The sequence below is a fragment of the Camelus ferus genome, chromosome 17, assembly GCF_009834535.1.
Source record: "Camelus ferus isolate YT-003-E chromosome 17, BCGSAC_Cfer_1.0, whole genome shotgun sequence".
NCBI lineage: Eukaryota > Metazoa > Chordata > Mammalia > Artiodactyla > Camelidae > Camelus > Camelus ferus.
This window is the reverse complement of record NC_045712.1, coordinates 29,821,511-29,842,296: the sequence shown is the minus strand read 5'-3', so window position 1 is coordinate 29,842,296 and position 20,786 is coordinate 29,821,511. Positions and strand designations below refer to the sequence as shown.

The 20,786-nt window shown below is 55.7% G+C and overlaps 2 protein-coding genes across 12 annotated transcripts in view; one reads left to right on the top strand and one right to left on the bottom strand.

The window, feature by feature from the left end:
- The window catches only part of CFAP92 (cilia and flagella associated protein 92 (putative)), a 107,485-nt gene extending 89,487 nt beyond the window's left edge, over positions 1-17,998 (top strand). For 2 of the 9 annotated variants that reach the window (XM_032458750.1, XM_032458754.1), the window contains 4 exons: positions 10,913-11,077; positions 11,536-11,736; positions 11,811-11,967; positions 13,056-13,246. In XM_032458750.1, the coding sequence (XP_032314641.1) occupies positions 10,913-11,077; positions 11,536-11,736; positions 11,811-11,967; positions 13,056-13,099 (567 nt within the window). In that variant the 3' untranslated portion in view covers positions 13,100-13,246. Of the gene's footprint in view, positions 1-10,912; positions 11,078-11,535; positions 11,968-13,055; positions 13,348-14,755; positions 14,945-17,851 lie in introns of those variants that run through there. The other 7 variants (XR_004312209.1, XM_032458752.1, XM_032458749.1 and 4 more) reach the window with 7 other exon arrangements.
- Positions 13,493-20,786, bottom strand: part of ACAD9 (acyl-CoA dehydrogenase family member 9) — a 29,714-nt gene continuing 22,420 nt past the window's right edge. For all 3 annotated transcript variants that reach the window (XM_032458759.1, XM_032458758.1, XM_032458757.1), the window contains 10 exons: positions 19,871-19,946; positions 18,319-18,389; positions 17,940-18,059; positions 16,904-17,032; positions 16,287-16,366; positions 15,716-15,842; positions 15,458-15,535; positions 14,940-15,068; positions 14,360-14,432; positions 13,493-13,959 (listed from right to left, as the gene is read on the bottom strand). In XM_032458759.1, the coding sequence (XP_032314650.1) occupies positions 13,859-13,959; positions 14,360-14,432; positions 14,940-15,068; positions 15,458-15,535; positions 15,716-15,842; positions 16,287-16,366; positions 16,904-17,032; positions 17,940-18,059; positions 18,319-18,389; positions 19,871-19,946 (984 nt within the window). In that variant the 3' untranslated portion in view covers positions 13,493-13,858. The remainder of the gene's footprint in view (positions 13,960-14,359; positions 14,433-14,939; positions 15,069-15,457; positions 15,536-15,715; positions 15,843-16,286; positions 16,367-16,903; positions 17,033-17,939; positions 18,060-18,318; positions 18,390-19,870; positions 19,947-20,786) is intronic.

Below are 20,786 nucleotides of genomic sequence, written 5' to 3'. Positions count from 1 at the left end.
CACAGTTCTAGACACGGGGAGCCCAGGATGAAGGTGGCGGGCAAGAAGGTTCCATCCCGAGGCCTGTCCCCTTGGCTGGCAGGTGGCCGCCGCCCCACCGGTGAGCAGGTGCGGGGGAGCCAGCGCTCTTTTCTAAGGACGTGAATCCTGCTGGATCAGGACCCCACCCTTACAACCCTGTGCAGCCTCAGTCACTTCCTTACTCCAAGTACAGCCACGCTGGGGTTGGGGCTTGAGCATACGAACTCGGGGGGAACCCAGACATTCAGTCCATAAGCCTCTCCTCCCCCCTCCCCTTCGCACTGCCTGCAACCCCTAGTAAACAGGAGCGGCGAGACGGCACGCTTGCCCGTTTCCGGTCTTGCAGGGGGAGCAGCCGGTGTTTGAGCGGGAAGCTGGGTGTTAGCTGCGGGTCCTGGGGAGGCGGACTGGCAGGGGGAGGGCGGTCCCTTGTAGTCTTGGTTTGCTGAGAGTTTTTATCATGACCGAGTGTTAGATTCTGTCACTTGCTGTTTCTGCATATATTGGGGCGTTTCTTGTGCTTTATTAATGTGGTTTCTCGCATCACTTGACGTTTAGAGTTTAAAACAGCCTTGAATTCCTGGGTGAACCCACTTGGCCACGGTGCACGACCTGTGCGCTGCTGGCTCTGGTTTGCGGACATTCTGTACTTTTCTCCCGACTGTCTGACTTCGGCGTCGAGGTAGGGCTGGCCCCGCAGAGTGAGCTGCGGAGTGTTTCCTCTGCTTCTGCTTTCCGTGAACTTGTGGAAGGCTGGCCTTCATTCTTTCCGTACTTGGTAGAACGAACCGGCGAAGCCACTGAAACCTGAGCTTTTCTTGGTGAGAAGTTTCTAAATTACGACGTGACCTCTCTCCTGGTTACAAGTGTGTCCAGATGTCGAATTCTTCAGACAGGCTTGGTAGCCTGTATCTTTCCAGGAGTTTCCCACTTCATCTGCACCATCCAGCCTGCGGCACTCGGTGATTCACGGTGTCCTCACAGTCCTTCATAGGCTTCGCATTTCTGTAAAACCAATACAGTGTCTCCTCTTTCATTCCTGATTTTTCACTAGTTTGCTTCTTTTTTCTTTCTTGGTCAGTAGAGCTAGAAGTCTGTAAAAATTTTTTTTTCTCAGAGAACCAGTTTTGGAGTTCATTCATTTTCTCTTTATCTTCTGTTTCACTCATTTCCACCCTAAACTGTATTATAACTTCCTTCCTTCTGCTCACTCTGGGTTTAATTTGCACCTCTACTTCTTGAGAAAAGTAAGGTTTTTACTTTGAGATCTTCTTTCACATGCATATTTCAGCTACAGATTCCCCCCTGAACACGTCTTTAGCTGCACCCTGTAAACCTGGTATGTTGTGCCTTCATGTTACCACAAAATATTTTATACTTTCCAGTGTGGCTTTTAGAATTGTGTTGCTTAAAAGCCAGATATTTGAGGCTCATCAGATGTCTTTCTGTTGATAACTTGTCGTTTTGTCGGGACTGGAGAAGGTGCTTTGTGTGGCTTCTGTCCTGCGAAAGGCGCTGCAGTGTGCTGCACGGGCGAGCGTGCACGCCGTCCTCAGGCGGGAGGGGAGGGTGTTACTCTTGGGGAAGTGCTACGTAAGCGGCAGGTCAGGTTGGCTGACAGTGCTCAGACCGTCCCCGTCGCCGCTGGCTCCCCTGCAGTCTCATCACCGAGCTAGAGGTGCTGAAGTCTCTCTGCGTGGTTGACTCACCTCTCTCTCTCTTCAGTTCTGTCCCCTTGGGCTTATTGTATTTTGGTGCGTTCGTGTTTATAGTTGTTGTGTCTTCCTGATGAGCTGACCCTTTAATCGTTGTGAAATTTCCCTCTTGGTCTCTAGAAACAGTTCTTGCCTCTTTTTAAAGTGAAGTACAGCCAGTTATGCTGTGTCAGTCTCTGGTGTGAAGCACACTATCCGGTCATGCAGATACACGCATACATTCGTTTTCATATTCTTTTTCATTAAAGGTTGTTACAAGATAGTGAACATAGTTCCCTGTGCTCTACAGAAGAAACTTTTTAAAATCTATTTTTATATAGTGGCTAATATTTGTAAATCTCAAACTCCCAAATTTATCCCTTCCTACCACCTTTCCCTGGTAACCATAAGACTGTTTGCTATGTCTGTGAGTTTTGTGAGTTCATAGTGTCCTTTCTTTAGATTCCACATGAGTGAAATCATATAATATTTTTCTTCCTGGCTTCACTTAGAATGACAATCTCCAGGTCGATCCATGTTGCTGCAAATGGTATTATTTTATTTTTTGTCGCTGAGTAGTATTCCATTGTATATATATACCACAGCTTCTTTATCCAGTCATGTGTTGATGGGCGCTTAGGCTGCTTCCATGTCTTGGCTGTTGTAAATCGTGCTGCTGTGAACATTGGGGTGCAGGTGTCTTTTCAAATTAGCGTTCCCTCTGGATACATGCCCAGGAGTGGGATTGCTGGATCACATGGTAAGTCTGTTTAGTTTTTGAGGAATCTCCACACTGAAACAATTCTTGCCTTAAAGACCAATCTGTCTCTAATTAGTGTACCCACTCCAGCGCTCTTCCGTATTTTCCCCCATCCTTTTACTTTGAAGTGGTTCATGCGTTTGACTCTGAAGTGTGTCTTCTGTGGACAGGATGGTTGGACCCTTTTATTTTTAAATCCAGTCCGACAGGTTCCACATTTTGATTGTTTATGTACACCATGATCAGTGACGTGGCAGGAATTATGTCTTTTTTCCCTTTAAATTCCACGTTGATTCTGTTCCTCTGTTGCTGCTCTCCTGCCTCCTTGTGTGCTGAACAGCTGCTTTTAGTGCACAATCGTAATACCGTTATGGACCCCTACCTTTAAAAAGCTAGTTTTAGTGGTTCCCCTAGGGTTGTTTTTTGTTTATCTTAATGCACCACAGCCTACATTAGATTATTACTTATTTGGGGTAAAACGTAGGAACTATCCTACAGTACAGTCCCATCTCCTCGCCCTCTCTTGTGCTGTTACTGTCGTATGAAATCTCTGCAGGAAGCCCCGGATGTCCTGCTGTAACTGCCTTATGCAATCATGTCTTTCAAATTAAAAGGTGAGAAAGGAAAAATATATTTCTGTAATGTTTTGTATTTACCCACATATTTATCTTTTCCAGTGATTCTTCAGATTCCAGTTAATATTTTTTTTTTAGCCTTAAGGACCTCCTTTAGTGTCATTCCCAACAAATCCCGTCTTCATCAGAGAAAATCCTTCCTCCACGCTCATTGGTGAAGGATGGTTTTGCGGAGCGTGGAACCATCGGTTCACACTTTTTTTGCTTTCCGCACTTTGAAAACATCATTGCGCTGTGTTCTGGTCTCTGTTCCTGGTGAGTATTCAGCCACTAGTCACGTTGCTGGTGCCCTGTACACGACGAGGGCTTTTCCTTGCTGTTTCCAAGGTTTTCTCCTCGTCTTCCAGCTGTTAGACACGTGCAGCTGGTGTGGGGCTCCACAAGCATCCTGCTTGAGACTCACTGAGCGTCCTGGGTTGGCAGGTTGTTTTGGGGTCGTTATTTCTTCAAATTCTGCCTTCTGCTCCCGCACCTCCCCCCTCCGACTCCCTTACATGTGCGTGGCTCACGGGGTGGCGCCCTGCAGGTCTTGGGGATCTTCACTTTTTCTAAACGTGGTTTTCCTCCCTGTTGTTCAGACTGGATAATCTCTGTTGACCTGTTTTCAATTCAGATTCCCTGTCAGCTCAGACCTGCTGCCGAGTCCTAGTGGATTTTCCATTTCAGTTACCGTACTTTCTAACCCCAGGATTTTCATTTAGCTCTTTCAAAACATAATTCTCTTTATTCACATTGTCTATTTCTTTACTCATTGTTGTATACTTTCCTTGAATTTTTAAAATAATTTTTTAGTTTTTTTAAAAAATAATAGCTGCTTTGAAGTCCGTGTGCACAGTCACCCGCTGGAGCCACGCGGGCGGTGTGGGCAGGCTGCTCTGCCTGCCTTCACGTGGCCGTCTCTTTGCGTGCCTCCTAATTTTTGATCAAAACCAGGACACGTGAAGTATGCCGCAGCAGCGCTGGGCCCCGCTCCCGCCCGGGGCGCCTGCCCACGGCGACCCCCGGCCAGCTACAACGTTCACTTATTTTTATGTTGGCTACTGTTTCTTGGGTGTCCGTCTGCTTTCTCCTTTATTTCGCTATTTTTTCTTTTATAAAGTGTCTGTGGATAATACCCTTTCAGTCCTTGCAGACCCAAGGCCTTCATTCTGCCTGTGCACCTGAAGAGCAGCTGAGCTCTTTTCAGGATCATAGAGTCCGATCCTCACCCCGCCCCCCAAACCCTCGCTTTCCTGAGTCGAGAGGTGCAGGCGAGCCTGACGCTTACCTGAGTCTCCTTTTCAGCTCGACTCTGATTCCCTCCGGTCCCGCAAAACGTTTTCTTCATTCTTGGTTTGTATCTCGGTGTCCAGGTGAGGGGTGTTTGTTTTGTTTTACTGGAACTTACAGGGCATTTTACCATGATTTTCATCCTTTTAATTTGGACTTGTCGGTCTTTTGCACAGAGCTCTGCTGTGTCTTCCACCCCCGAGAGGGTCTTCCACTGTGACCACTGTGGTCACAATTGTTAGTTAAGTTTAATTTTAAACTGCACATCATTTTTCTTTTCTAGAAATTCTTACGATTTCCTGTTCTATTTTCATGAATGATAGCTTTGTTAATATTATTAAAATACACGCATAAAAGCACTCATGTGCTGTAAAAAAGAACAAGACCGGTCTCTTACACTCACTGGCGGACGTGAGAAATCAGACATTATCGATACTTTATTTTCCACGTGCCCTTTCCCAGCTCTTCCCCTCACCCACAGATAAGCACCACCCCGGATTTTATCTTCCACGTGTTTTTCTCTGTGATTTTACTACACGTGTATATAATCTGTAGCTTTAGTTTTTGCTCAGTGTTGATGAGAGTCAACCATGTCTGCGTCTCTGGCTGTAGGGCTGCACCATCATTTATTAATGGACATTTGTGCTGTTTATGCTTTGCTGTTTTAACCACGTCATTGTACACACAACATGTTCATATGTCTTCTTAGAAACATGCAAGACTTCTTCCATAAGATGCACACCAAGGGTTAGGACTGACTGGTAGCGCCTCCACACCTGGATGCTGCTTCATAGTCAGACTTACCTTTCACACCAGGTTAGTAATAATCTGTCTCATAGAGGTTTTAACTTGCATTTCACTGTTTACTAGTGAAGTTGGATTTTTTTTTATAAACTTGGTAGTTTCTTCTGTTATGAAAAAACTTCCCCTTGAATTTTAGTTTTGTTTTGCTCTCCCGTTCTTACCGCTGCCCCAGTGGCGTGCATGTGTGGTATCTTCTGGCCTGACTTGTCTTCTCACCCTCTTAATGGTGTCTTAAAAAAATAGTATCTTTTAATGGACAAGTTATTTTGAATTTTATAAATTATCCACCTTTTCCCACATGACTTACATTTTTTGCCTTATTTAAGAAATCTCTTCCTACTCCAAGGTCATAAAATGATTCCATAGTTTCCTCTAAAAGATATACCTTTTTGTTTATCTCATTTAAAATTTTAACCCATACAGAACTTCTTTTCTGCAGGAGGGGAGGAATCTGATTCCATTTCCTTCCCAGGATCCGTGGTGCCAGGGCCCGTCTTCCCAAGCCTGTCGGCCCGGGCCCGGCTGCTGTCTGCACCCGAGTCTGTTTTGGGGTGACTGGGATGTTTACTGAAGTTGCACTTAGGGGTGAAGTAATGCTTTCAAAGAACCAACGTTCTTTGTTGCTTTTTTGGATTTCTATATTGTACGTTTATTTTGTTTCACTGATTTGTGCTCTAATTTCCTTTTTAAAAAAAAAACTAGATTTAATTTGCTTTTCTTTTTCTAACTTCTTCAGCTATTTAGATAACTTGATTTCCAGGCATTCACTATTTTATAATAATGTTTATTTTGGCTACAAATGTCCTATCGTCACTAAAGTATATCCCCCAAGTTTTAGACATTATATTTTCATGATGCCTCAGCTAGAAATGTTTCTATTTCCTTTTTAACCCATGGGTTATTCCAAATACTTTAGGATCTTTTGTTATTGGGTTCTGCCTCAGTGCCGTCGCTATCAGAGAGTATCTGCTGTGTAATTTCTGTCCTTTGTTGAGATTTGCTTCAGGGTCCAGCACATGTGAATTCTGGTAAATGTTTCAGTGTACTTGAAAAAACAAAGTGAATACAAGTATTGTCAATTATGTCAACTTCATTCCTGCCCCCCCCTATCCTCTGTTTCTATCAGTTCCTAGAGGAAGTCTGCTAACACCCCCAGGTGTGATTCTGGATCTGTTTCTCCTCCTCTGTCTCTGCGTCTGCATCTGCGTGTCAGGGCTACGTGTCAGATGTGCAAGGTCAGCACTGGTTTATCTTGCGGAGTCTGTCCTTTTGTAAGTAGGTCTCCTTTGTCTCTGGGAGGAGGCTTCAGAGGAGAACATTACAGTGAGCCAAATGCACAAGTCTCGGGTGCGCGGCCGCACCCGTGTTTCTCTCTGCTCCGATCGCGAAGGAGACCCGTTTCTGCCGCCCCGGGAAGCAGCTCGCCCCCTGCAGGCCAAGCACCAGCCTGAATCCGCCACCTTACAGGGGTTTTCCCGTGGTGGCCTGCACGTCCCGCAGCCACAGCGTGCCCCCCTGCCTTGGCCTCTCCTGCTGCATGGAGGGACTTCAGGAGGTCTGTTGGCACGCATCTGTCCAGCGCCGGGCAGCTTTACACTGTGGGTGCGCCGCAGTCCGTCTGCCTGCTCTCCCACTGATCTGTCTTCGTGCTGTTTCCCAGGGTCCTTGTGGGGGGAGGTCATTACGGGTGAATTTCTGTGAACTTTTCTGTACAGGGCCGCTTTCGTGGGCCCGCGCCCTCATTGCTCTTGGCAGGTACCTGGGAGTGAACTCCTGGGCAGCAGGGTAGCACAAACTTTAACTGCCACGTTTCCAAAGAGGTTGCCCATTTCTAAACTCCTCCCAGCAGATACAGTAGCCTTTGGTTTGTACCCGCGGACGCTTGGGTCTGTCCAGCGGTCACCTCAGCCGCTCTGTTGGGATGTGCGGGCGTCACACGCTGCTCCCAGTGCCTCCCCTGATGGGCAGCCATGCTGAACGCCTTTCACACTTTGGCCAATTTGGGGGTCTCCTTTGTGAAGTGCCTGTTCAGATGTGTATTTTCTCTCCATTTACAAGAAACTGTGTTTTTCTCACTGGTTTGCAGGTTTCTTTCTTTTTTTTTTTCTTCCCGTCCAGACGAGTTGCCGGATGCACGTATTGCAAGTATCTCTTCCCGGTCTGTGGCTTGCGTTTTCTCTGCTTCAGTATTGTATTTTGGTAAGAAGTGTTTTAACATTAATGCGCTCCAGTTCATCATCTTCCTCTGGCAGGGTTCGGGCTGTTTCTCCGGGAGAGTGCCACGTGGCGCTGTTTGCACTCTGCGAGGATGTCACTCTGCGTCCTCTGCCGCCCACGGCCGCCTCTCTTGTTGAAGGTGGGGTCCGCCTGACTCTTGCTCTTAGGAAGATAACGTGCTTCCTCCAGTTGCCCTTAATAGTATTTCTCCTTTCTTCGTCCTCCAGCGTCCTGTGCTGCGACGCCCCCAGACGCGTGCAGGTCTCGTGCTGTGGGTTTGTAAGGCTTGCTGGGTCTGTGACCCGGTGTCTGCAAGCTTTAAAAGTTCTAGGTCAGTGTTTCTCTCCAGATACTCTGTCTGCTCACAGTCCAGCCCTCTCTCCCACCCCCTGGGGTCCTCATGACAAGTCAGATACTGTCACTATAACCTCCATCTTGTATCTCGCACTTTCTCTTTTCTTTTTCTTTTTTGTGCTTCAATCTGGACATTTCCAACAATCCATCTTCTGACTCATGCGTCTTTTCTTCTGCGGTGTGTTCAGTGTCCTGTTAACTGACCCAGTGAATCATAATGTCAACAAAGTTTTTCAATTCTAAGATTTCCACTTGATTTTTCTGTAGATTCCAAATACCTGGTTTAAATCCTAAGCCTTTCCATTTATTTTCTTCACAATATTAATCATAGTTATTTCACTGTCCTGGTCTGAGAATTTCAGTGTCTGAATTCCTCGGTTCTCCTTCTACCGTCTGCCTCTTCGCTTGGTTCTAACCGTTGGGTCCCGTTTCCTGGTACGTGCTAACCTTTTTGTTTAGCTGAGACAGAACTGACACATGACCCTGGCTTCAGGCGCACAGCCTGGCTGCTGTCTGTACATACTGCGCAACGATCGCCCCGTAAGTCACCGCCCACGGCCGTGGCGCCACTGTTCTTCCCTTGCGTTAAGAGCTACTCTCCTAGCAACTCAGACGCGCGCACAGTGTTAACGCCGGTCACCACGCGGCACGCCGCGTCCCCAGGCCTCGTCTCATAACTGGAAGTTGGCACCTTTTAACCACCTTCACCTGTTCGCCCAATCCCCGCAACCACCCATCTGCTTTTTCTATGACTGTGCTGGGTTTGTTTTTTTTTGGCTTGTTTTTTTAGATTCCACAACTAAATAAGATCATACAGTACTTGTCTTTTTCTGTCTTATTTCACTTGGTGTAATCCTCCCTTTAATGTCAAACCTCTACCTTTTTGTCTAAAGCAGTTAAAAAAAATATACAGCATGTTGTTAGCTCTACCAGGAACCCGTGAGCTGAGAGCCCTCCGGGGGCCAGCTTAGCCCACTTCCCGGGGCCGCGGTCGGGCTGGGCTTTGCTGGCCCCTCTTTTCTTTTAAACCTGCCCTCCTGCTTCCTTTGTATGGAGCAAGTTTTCTTCTGCCGATTACTTAAAAGCTGTACATTCTGTCTGTTTTTAAGGTGGTTACCTGAAGGACCATGTTCATTTTAATGTGTTCCTACTGAGTTCTGAAGCTTCTGTTTTATATTAGTTTCCTCTGTAAGACAAGTAGCCCTTATAAGCCTTGTACTGTGCCCCCCCCCCCCATTTTGTATAAAGTCGCTAGGACTTCAGCGCTAGACACATTTTACTCTCTGGTCCTTTTTGGGCAAAACTTTACAAGGATGCTGGACACCCTTGCTTGCTAGTTTTGCCCAAATGCTCCCAGACTTTCTCCTCCACGTTGCGTTTTCTTCCAAGCGTATTTCCAAAGGCCTTCGGGTAACACCTCCCAGGGCCTCGGGCACCTGGGGCTGGGCGCTCACAGGCGAAGGACAGCTGGGCTGGGCGTGGACTCCCAGGTTCAAGGCCTTTATCCCGCGCCCTGTGCTGCTGCTGTGGAAGCTGAGGCCGGCCCGACGCCGCCTTCCACAGGTGGCCTGCGCCCCTTCTCTGGAAGTCCGCAGGCTCCCTCTGCTGCCTCGCATTTCGTCAGCAGCATGTCCAGGCATGGGGATCTCCTCATCTGCTCTGATGCGCATTCTCTCTTCAAGCTTTCCTGATCTCACTTTCCCCTCCTTTTGTGACGTTGCCACCTCTGTTTTCAACCTCTAAACCCAGGTTTGTAATTTGCCTTTTCATTCCAGGCTGCTTCCTGGGAGCAGAGTCAGGCTGACTCTCCAGGCCCCTGGCTCGCTCCGCGGCACGTCTCCCTCCCTGTGCTGTGTCGGCTCCGGTATTTCTTCTTCTCGGTCTCCCTCTGCCTCGTATTGCTAATATCTTCACCTGCCTTTTAAGAATGATTTTATTTATCTTAAATTTCAGTCCCATTCCTTCCAGTAATTGGGCTTCATCTGTCCAGTCCGTGGTCTCTTAGGTGAAGCACACTAGTTACTATGGCTCTGAGTCCGGGCTCCCCCGCAGGCTTCAGCCCCGGGTCGGCGCCAGGGCAGAGAACCCCAGGCATTCAGGTCACACTGCTGCCCACTGTTTGTTTTCACTTTACCAAGTATCTGTTTTGGTCGGAACTGCAACCTTCAACCTGGAGGCAGCAGCGTGGAGGCGGGCCGTCTCCCGAGGCTGTAACCCCCCAGCTCTGGGGTTGGGAAGGCGCGGGCTTCCACTTTTATTAACAGCGGACTGGCTAATTCAGACCAGCCCTCCCACTGAGGACAACTAGAAACACTGGACAAAACGTTAAATATTCTGACTGAAGCCACGTGTGGGCCTCGACAGGGTCCGAGCTTAGACGGCCCAGCAGCCTCCTGGAAGGCACTCGAAGGCCTGAGCCCCTCATCCAGGACCCTGGGCTGCCTCTGCCTCAGTCCCCGTTGCCTGACAGTCTTTTCTCTCACGTGCGTGAGTCAGTTACTTTGTACTCTCTTGCAGAAATTCCTCAAAGATCCAAAGTCAAGACGTTGGTTTCAGCCTGAAGACAGAGTTTACATATGAGCCAAAGTCACCGTCTTGAGCTAGGTGTTTTTGTTTTACAGCAAAAAAAATGGTTATGCTGCCAACATTAACAGGTGAATGGAGCGCGGGCTGCGCTGCTTGTGAACAAGCGAGGACGCGTGGCAGCTCGCCCTCCTCCCGCCCACCTTTCTCTCTCCTCTCTCTTCCCTCCGTGCTGTTTTCACTCCCAAAGGAAACCGGCAGACCATCTCTGGGCTCCGGGGAGAAGAGGGTGGCCCGCCCCGCACGCTCAGCACTCCGGCGACCCCGGCTGCGGTGGCTGTCCTCATGGCGTCAGGTCACGCGTGTGCTGCGTTTGTACCCGTGTGAACCACGACAGCCGCAGCGCCTCCCACTTCTACCCCTGAGGATTCCACTCGCCAGGTGCCGCGTGTTCCAGTCGCAGCTCCGGCGTCTGGTCCTGAGTCCACCGTGGACGGTGCGGGCTGCCAGGGTCCTGTGACGCACAGGCAGCTCCCGGCCCGCAGTTCCGTCCCCGAGGCCTTCTTGCTGGATACACACTGGCAGGTGGTGGTGAGGGGCCTCATGTGGGGAATGACTGGTGTCTCTTTCTCCAGAAAAACATCACGGGAGCCTACCAGGTCAGCAAGAAGCCTCCCAAGCCTGCGGTGAAGGTGATCAAGATCTCAGCCCCGGCCAAGGACGCGGTCCACAACTACAGCATCCAGACCCTGAATTCCACAGAGCTGGCCAGGAAGGAGCTGTACCGGCAGATGGCCAAGGTGAGTGACGGGCGTGGCGCAGGGGGCGGGGAGCAGCCCAGCGCCTCCCCTCCAGCCAGGACGGAGGCGCGGGGCTGATCCAGCGTGCTCCTGTGTCCTCTCTGACCAGACCGCCTGGGGGGCTGCAGGGCATCTCCAGGGTCGGGGGACGCTGGGCAGGGTGTGAGTGGCTGCAGGCGTTCCCAGGTTCCCGGCCCCAGGCAGACTCTCACTGCTGCTGGTGAAAGGCAGCTGTCCACCGAGGGAGAAGCCTGGGCTCCGGCTTCCAGTCCGCAAGAGCATCAGAAAAGCTTCAGTCCGAGGGGACAAAGGCGTGACCCTCGTGGGGCTGCTGCAGGGTGAAGCAGCCTGCCCCCTACGCCGTCGGGAACCATCGGTGGCCCCCGCTGTTCCTGCCCCTCCCTGGAGACTTGAGCTCTGCTGCCGGCCTTTCCATCCGCACTTGCACTCATTTTCAGGAGCCAAGGAAGAGATTCACGTACTCACAGAACTACCTCTCAGCCATGGTGGAGCCTCAGGATTCGGAGGAAGAGGAGAGAAAAGCCAAGAGGAAGTCCCGCCAGGCCTGGCTCACGCCCACTGGCTTCCAGGTGACGGGCCTTCACCGGGTTGAAAGCACCGAGCACCTCGGGCTGCCAGCCATCGGCGCCCCGGCAGAGGTGGGTCTGGGGGAGCGGCGGTGCCCGGGAGGGGCGCGTGCAGGCCCCCTCCTGACGCCCTGCTCGCCGCTCAGGAGTGGAGGGAAAAGGCGCTGTTTACTAACGTGCTGGCGCCAGTGCTGCCCCGGGAGAGGTGGAGCTGGGACCGGCGCCACCAGGACTTCGAGCTGTACAAGAAGCCACCGCAGTTCCTGGAGCCGCCCCCTCCTCCAGCCCCGAAGCCCAGAGCAGGTACCAGTTGACACCCTTGCCAAGCTGAGTCCCCGCTGCCGTCGGCAGGAACTCAGCGCCCCCCTCCCTCTGCACAGCACCGTGTCTCAGCGCCACGCATCCCGTGCTGGGGCAGCAGGAGTCAGGGTGGGACTCTGACACCTGGACCCTGGTTCCAGCAGTACTGCTAACTTGGGTGCTATGGCCAGGGCCCTTCATTGCTCTGGGCCTGGTTTCTTAGCTATAAAAGGGAGAAGTTGGAAGATGGGTCTAAGGGCTTTGAGACCCATGGCTGGTCCCTGGAGGCCAGGCCAACAGCTGGGGGCAGAGGCTCCGGGCCTCAATGGGGCCATCGGGCTGCCTCCCAGCTCCAAGACACTGCCAGCTGTCCCCCCATGGGGGGAGAGGCCTGGCTACACCAGCCCCTCCAAGTCCTTGTCACCTCTCTGCTTAGGAAGAGGGACCACAAAATCATTTATAGGTTGACAGAGAACCAAATTTATCTAGTAACAGAGCCAGAACCTTTGCTCAGGAAGAGAGTTGAGTTGATCTGGCAACAGGTCTCCCTGGGGAGCCATACACCATGGGTTTCCTTCCTTCTCCAATTCCCAAGGCCACTTGTAATAGCCCTGTGAGACAGCAGGAAGGGCTGACAGGCCCCGGGCTCTGGGGCTGCCCAAGGTCTTCCACCACTTGTAGGGGGCCCGGGCGTGCCCCTTCCCAGCACTGGCTCCCAGGCACCCTGCCGAGGACATCCCACCCCACGACACAGGGAAGAAAAGCTCCGTCTCAACGAGGGAGGGAGAGTGAACTGGCTGCCTGGCCTTTTAAACTCAGCTGGACAAAGAGAACCTGCTGCTGACGGGGCTCCTGTGTGCAGCCAAGCCCCCACCCAGGGCTCCCGCGGCCCCGGCCCCCGGCAAGAAGACACTGCCTTTCCACCAACAAAACACTTCGAGAACTTGGGGTTTCATTGCAAAGTTACTCCCCAAGTCTCTCTGTTTGTAAACGCTCACCTTTTGAAGATGAGCTGTCAAAATGCTGGTGGCAGGCTCAGCCCCGCCCACCGAGCCGCGCAGCTACCGATGCCTGTCCCTGTCACCTGGCAGATGACACACTTGGAGGAAGGCGAGAGCCAGGGCGACATCTGTGAGGGGCTCTGGAGCACAGAGACCCAGGAGCCAGACCGCAGGCCAGAGCCTGCCAGCACGAACACCCGGGACCAGCGGGAGCCGGGCTGCAGGCCGAGGCCTGTCCGAGCCACCGGAAGACACCTTTTGTCCTCCCTTCGAGAGCGGAGGCCAGCCCCGCTGGGAGCAGCACGTGCCGTCACGTTCCAGCAGCAACACGGTTTCCCACCCATCACCTGAGAAGGATGTCGGGGCTGATGACCCTCGGGCCTGGGCCCACCCTCAGCTGTGCGAGCACGCAGGGCGTGTGTCTTCACGCAGGGCGAGGACAAACAGACCGGGAAGCTGTCACCAGAGGGCGGCTCTCGCGGCCAGGCAGGCTGAGCAAACACGTGACGAGTACAGCAAATGCCGGCTGCTGTTTTATACTCTTTCTTGTTAAGCGTTTCTGGTACATGTTTGAAGTGCATTTTGCTCCCAATTTAAAAGACTGACGCGCACGCGGTTCTCAGGCTGCTGCTTGGGGAAGGTGTGGTCCGGTGGAAGGGCTTTTCCCCCCCGAGACACGTCCCCGCCGGGAAGTCTCCGGGCCTGGAGTCCGAGCAGTTCTGCGCGCTCTGGATCCGGTCAGAGCCTGAGACCCTGTCAGTCAGTCGGGCAGCAGTGCCCATGGGTCAGGGGGAGGCTGGGAGAAACGGCCAACTCACAGTAACGCAAGTTCTCCACCTTCTGGAAGGAGTGAGTCCAGGTGCGGGCAGCAGCGGGGACGCTGTCCCTTCGCGTCAGGACGTCCGGTCCAGAGGGTGGGTGCAGAGGTAGGCTCGCTTCTCCAGGATCTGCTGGGACACCTTCTTGATGTGTTCATCTAGGTTTTCTGGAGCATCTGGGAGGGAGAGAGGGGGGCGCGTGACCTTTCTGCCCTGTGACAACAGAAATCTTGCTGGGGCACCTTTTCCCAACATGGTCAGCCCACCCGCTGTGAAGGAGCCTTGAAGGCCAGGAAGTGACTGAGCTGCAGGGAGAAAAGGATCCCTGGCGACTCCAGCCCACTGGCCGCGGAGCCATCTCTCCACCCCCACAGTGCCCGCCGCACGGGATTCGCTGCTCCTCCTGCCGCCATGGCCTCGCCACGTGTCTCAGTGAGACCCCAGGCCACAGCCGGAAGCCGGGGGTCGGGGCGTGAGGAGGTGGCGTCTGCTCACGCAGTGCAGCAGGCGGTGCGCAGCCAGCAGGACAGAACTGTCACCTGGCATCGGCCCCACGCCCTGCCAGCCCCCACTTACTCTTGTCCAGCTGAGACAGGGTGAAGAGATTCTGGTGATAAGCCTCCGCGCAGAAGACGCTGGCCAACAGAACCTGCCAGTACCCAAGTCAGAGAGGAGGCGCGCTGAGAGCCCGGGTCTTTGGGCCTGAGGACAGCCCTCCCTGCACCTGACCTGAGCTTCAGAGGACTCAGTCCGTCTGCCGAAGCGGGCAGCGTACCCGGGCTCAGGCCGCCTGGCTCGGAAGCCTCGGCCTCGGGTTCTGAGTACAGCCCTGGGCCTCAGCTCCCTCCTCTGTGGGACGAGCCTCACCCCAGGCCACACGGGCACGCAGCACCCACCCCACCAGCAGGGTACGGGGGCAGATGGGTGAGGCGCTGGGCTGGACCCCTGTCCCTCACCCTCCCTCTCTCTCAGGCAGGAGAACGGAAGGCAGTGGCCCTGTGTCCTGAGCAGCATGGACTTGCCCGTCGGAGCTGAGAGCGTCACCGGGCCACAGCCCGGCCAGGTCGGAGGCCGTGGGCCCGTGTTCACCCCTCCCTCCCCCTCCCCCCGGCCTCATTAAAGCGTAGCAGGAGGAAGCTGGCACTGAGGGGCTCACCTCGTGGTCGTGGTTCCGGAGACCCAGGCGGATGGAGCGGCTGGCCCGCGACAGCACGGCCGTCATGCCGAACAGGTTGATGAGGACGTTGGCCACTCGCTTCAAGACCAGCTGCTCCTCCACGATGGTCTGGGAACAGAGGGCAGGGTGGTGACTTGCCGCCTGGGGGCAGGGGGCCCGCTGCCTTCCCTGCAGGTTGTGGGAGGCTGGCTCCCTCAGCTCTGTCTAGATGTGGGCAGGAGCCCAGGCCAAACCAGGTCCAGAAACCTGGCTGAGACCACACGCCAGTGCTTAATGTCGCCTTCAGCACCAAGGGCCTCAGAGATCAGGTCCTTAGATCTGAGCCCAGGCTGGGGCTGCCCCTCCTGCCTGCAGGGGGCCTCTTCACCTGGAAGGTGGCCCCCAGGACTGACAGCCCACCATGGCGACCAAGATTCCATTCTAGGCCTGGTCCCAAAAGGAAACACTAAGCAAAAACGTCACCTTGTGGACCGTGGCCCGCCCCCGACCCCAGGCACCTTGCCAAAGCGAAGCAGCAGTGTCTCCACGGTGCGGCCAAAGTGGTACACGTTCTCCTCGAGCCTGTGGGCGCCGTCCTGGGGGGGCCAGGGCACAGGACCTCATTCAGCACCCCTGCCCACAGTGCCCAGCCTGCCCCACCCGGGCCGGCCAGGGCAGATACGGGGGCCTCAGGCCTCCTCAGCCTGGCCAGTCTGCCCCAACACCCCTGCTCACAGCCCTCCTGGGAAGGGGCTACCCCATGGGGGCACACGCACCGCAACACTGGGGTGCACGGCTCCGAGCTTTCCGGTCAGCCCCAGGTCCACACCTCGGCCCAGGGAGTCCTGAAGCCTCCGGCCAATGGTCTCCATGACAGTGGTCACGTTGCCCTGTTTAAGCTCACTGCAGAGAGCCCACGCCCCGTGACCTGAGGCCCCACTGCAGGCTCCCACCTCCAGCAACATGACCCCCCCCCCCGGTGCCCAGGGCAGCGGGACACCCTTTCCTGCTCCCCGATGACACAAAGCCCGAGGGGCCAACTCAGGTCCTATGTGCCCATGCCCCTGCCCCCGTGCCCACTGGCCACGTGGCTGCAGGCCTCTCCTCTGACAGAGCCACATTCGTGCTCCCTCCCCTAGGAGCTGGGTCACGCCAGCTTACAGGTCATTCTCCCACTGAGCGGCCTCGGTCTGGATGCCAGCAGTGGTTACTAATTGCCCTGGCCCCTGTGCTCCCACCAGCTCACGTCGCCTGAGCCCAGGAAGAGGCCACCCCTCCCCGTGCTGCCCAGGATGGGCTCTGCTGGGCAGGGAGACCCAAGGGGCAGACGGGGAAAGTGACACCTACTTGATCCTTGCAGTCAGGACTTGGCCAGCGTGCTGCAGGCCCGTCAGGGCAATGTACATCCGGAGGATCTCATTGGTTCCCTGTGGCCAGCAACACAGGTCAGGGGCAGCCCCATGTGCAGGAACCACTAGGCCATGCTGCCACCCGCTGACCCTGAGCAAGCAGCTGGGAGCCGGGGGTGTGACTGGGGGGCCAAGGGAGCCTGCTTCCTGAAAACCCAGCCCCTCTTTGAGGAGGAGCACCTGGGTCTTCACCCTCATGGTGTCCAGAAGTTGTCCAGGCAGGCCGTACCATCAGACCACTGGCCCCCTGAAAGAGTGTCTGGGGTCCCCACACCCCCTTCCTCCCCGCCCCATCCCTTGCACACACTCACTGAATGGACTTTGCGGCCTGTGACCCGCCAGGGGCAGCACTTGGAGCGCAGAGTCGCCTGGGAAAGCCCTGAGCGACGAGCCTGCCCAGCTGTGGCAGTGCCCGAGGGAGGCCCAGGCTGGGGGGGGGGGGGTGGAGGTTCGAGGCAGGACCCCGCCTCCCACAGGAGGCTCCCACTGCGGCCAGCAGGCCCTCAGCCTCCTCCCCTGCAGAGCGGGGTCCACGCCAGGCAGCTTGGCTCTCACCTCGAAGACGAGCAGGATGCGGCTGTCACGCAGAAGGCGCTCGTAGGGATAGTCCTTCATGTAGCCCGTGCCCCCGAGGATCTGCAGCGCCTCACTCACGCTCTGCCACGCGCCCTCGGAGCTGAACACCTGCCGCGGGCCGGGGGCGGGTCAGCCGGGCTTTGGGGTGAGATGACCCCCGCAGGAGCCCTGACTGCCGGTCTCTCGGGGTGTCCGCAGGCAAGCCCTCCTCCCTGCTCGAGCGTGGCGCCCCGCCCTCCCGAGTCTGGGTCTGCCTGGGCCAGAGGGGCTCCCCTCAGCCCCCTCCACACCCGGGGAAGCCAACATCCTTTTAAAGCTCCTTCTCCAGGGAGCCTGACCCACACCTGCCCAACCCCATCCCCTGAGACCCCCTCCTGTGCACATGACTACTTGGCTGGACACCTGGACCCGAGTGGCGGGTGTGTGTGCGTCCATGCGTGAGCATGCTGAGAGCAGAGACCGGCACACCTGGCCTTTGTCTCGGCCCTAGAAGAGGCTGCACTCAGGGCACCGTGACTCCCACGGTGGTGGTTAGGGTGACAAGAGGGGAGGTGGTAAAGCCAACGTAAGTGCACTGGGCATGAAGGCTCAGTGCACGGAGACCGGTGAAGCTGTTACGTACAATTCCAAACCTTTCAGGTGGGTTCTGAATGTGCACTTCCTGTTTCTCAAGCGTGACCCCCACAGACCAGCCTAACAATAACTGTGGGGCCACAGCAGGGCTGCCATCCACCCTGCAGCAAAAACGCGGCCCCTCCCCGGACAAGCCCAGAAGCCTCCGCAGTATTTACCTTGGCCACATCCCTCACAAAGGGAAGCTTCCAAACCGAAACGTGGGTCTTAGAACAAGACAGCCCTTCCCCAGGAACCCAGCTGCTCTTTTATGTGGATGTGAAGTCACAACATGGGGCCTGTTTTTTCCTTTAGCTACAGACCGCTAATCAACTGGTGACAACCTGGCCACAAGCCAGGCCGTCCTCTGCTCCCGCCGCGTGTCCCTGGGCACCGGGATTACCTTCACCATGGCGGCCTCGATGGAGCAGTCGGGAAAGCCTGGCTGGTCCAGCATCCCCGCGGTCAGGTAGGTCATACTTTCCATCACATAAGTCTTCTGAGCCATCAGGGCAAACTTCTCCTGGCGTGTTGAGAAAGAAACACCATCAGGACACAAATCTGTGTGCGCTGAGACCAAACCTGCCAGCCTGCAGAGAAGGGAGGCTGGACCGAGCCCCCTGCCCAAGAGCACCAGCCAGGGCCCAGCACTCGCACAAGGAGCCCGGAGACACACAGCCCCGTCCCGTCTTCCCCGCACAGGAGGCGGCAGTCCAGGCCCCCGAGGGCACTCTGATGCCCACGGAGTGGAGCCCACGAATGCGGCCCTGGACCTTCGGTACCTGAATTAATCCGAACTCGCTGAGGTTCCTGTTGAACTGTTTCCTGGTGCAGGCGTGCTCCGCAGTCATTTCTGGAGAAGAATGGGCGTTAGAAAGAATGGCTCTCCACCTGTCCTGAGGTGACTTCCTAGTGAGGCGCTCTCGTCATCACTCCAAACCCTCAGGTAGGACTACAGGAAGACAGTCCACCGCGACTGAAGAGCCCTGCACGGGGCGGGAGGAGCACAGCCCCCTGGAGCAGTGCCCACGGCGGTGGACAGGGGTGGGCACGGGCTGGCGTCGGACCAGCTGTGAACCTGGCATGTGTTCTCTCTCACTAGCTGAGCCGGGCCAAGCGGCTTCACCTCAAGAACAACCCCGAGAGTGGCAAAGCCCACGGGACGCGGGTGTAAGGCCCCTGGCAGAGCTGCAGAAGCATCCTGCGTGGCGGGGACAGGCGCGTGTCTGTCACCGACAGCAGGGGGGTGGCCGGTCTGGACCACAGGGCCGTGGCTTCTAAGTGTATAGCTGAACACGGTCTGCGTCACGGGCCCGGCCCTGAAGACTCCAAGGGACCCAGCAGCCTCCCGTCTGGTCAGCAACAAGTCTGCCCTCGACCCCCCTTGCAGCCAGCCCTCTCTGAATGCTCCCACAGGCAGGATCCAGCCAGAAACTGGCCCCATAGTGGGCTCAGGAGGTAGACTGGCTCCCACATCCCCACGTCTGGGCCTCGGGATCTCAGAGACTCCGTATCCTTGGGGACAGGCTGACTGTGAGAGTGAAACCCACGCAATAAGGAGTTTTCCAGATGGGAAAGCAGAGGCCCAGGCGGCCTCTGGGCCTTGGGGGCAGCTCAGAAAAGTGGGGTCGGCTTTTAGACCCGGGTGTATGGTCTTGGACAAATCATTTACCTTCTCTGAGCCTCAGTCTCCTCATCTGTAAAATGAGAGTAAGAGCCCAAAACAAACCTTCCCGCCGCCGCCTCGCCCTGAACCCCGAGCACCCAGGGGTGCGCCAGCCCCAGGTACACCCCGCACCCAGCCAAGGCCCTCGTTTCCCTGCAGTCCTGCCCGCAAAGTGAGGACGGCTGTGGTGTTCTGCGCCCACCAAACCCCACGGGGCTGCTCTCACTTCTCAGGCAAAGGAAAGCCGAGGGACGGGGAGTCCCGCCCTGACCCCGCTGCTCACTGCCGTGCAGTCACCTGCAGGACAGGCTCCCGTGAGAGTCAGCGCCCAGGTTTATCAGCGTCTGGCTCACACTCGGATGTTCGATAAGCGGCTCTGTCCTTAGCGGTCAGGGCAGCACCCTCTCTACCTCCGAGAGAGCGTTCCCCCCACCACCTGTGGGAGGAAGTCAGGGGAGGGTGCAAACATGAACCCGCCTCTTCCGGGGCGGCCCAAGTGTGTCCTCTGGCCTCAACTGAAGCCCGGATCCCAGACTTGGACGGGACAGGCTGTTGGCGGCCTGGCTCAGGCTGACCTGCCCGGGGATGCAGCAGGGCCTCTGGGCCGCAGCGGGTGGGTGTGGTGGGAGCAAGGCCACCGCCTCGGGCTCCTGTCCCAACTCACCTACCGATCAGTCTCTTGAGCATCCCGGCCACGGCACTGCCCATGCTGAACCGCCCACTGTTGAGGACGTTCATGGCCACCTGCAGAGAAGGGGGAACTCGCTGTGGGTCCGCTGTCCTGGCGTCCTGCTGGGAGAAGCCCAAGGGCCCCGGGGGCAGGAGGTGACAGACCTTGACGGTGCCTGTTCGTGCTGCCAGAGCTCCCCTGACAACAAAAGGCAGTGTCGGGCTGCAGTTACTCATCCTGACAACCCTCGCTGGGCTGGGCTGGGCGAGAGCACGGTCCCGACACCCCATCATCAGGTGACTGCATCACTGCAACGGCTCTCAGACGGCCTTGGAGTCACCCCCAGAAAAGGAACGGGACGCCTCTCTCCACCTCAGTGGAAGGGAGCAGAAACTAACTTGTTGGGTAGCTGCTGCCAGCGCCCCACTTTCCCAGCAACCCTTCAGTGTCAGGGCCCCATCCGACAGAAGAAGAACCTGAGGTTCAGAGTGGAGAACCAGCTCCACAGCAAGCGCCTGCCTGATGCGCAGGCCCAGGCCCTCTGCGCTGAGCCAGCCCCTTCCACCAACTTGACCTGCTCCTCCCCACAGTCGTGGAGGTAGTTAAGGGGCTCGGCCAGCTTCTTTCCTCTCCTCTAACCTCAGCTTCCTACCTGAAGCACGTGGTGAGCACACACCTGCTTCCCCAGCACCAGACTGCCCAGGCTTGGGGAGGCGCCCCCGCAGAGGCCCACAGGGGCACAGAGACATGGCCACTCAGGCAGCAGGTGGTCAGTGGTGTAAGGTGACTGAAGGGGGACACGAGTCCAGTGGGAACGGCTGAGGAGTAGGATGGTGGGAGCCCCTGAGCTGGGGCTGCCAGGCCGCGTAGGGGAGAAGGGCATCTCGGGCTCAGGGGTCAGGTGGTCACCAGCA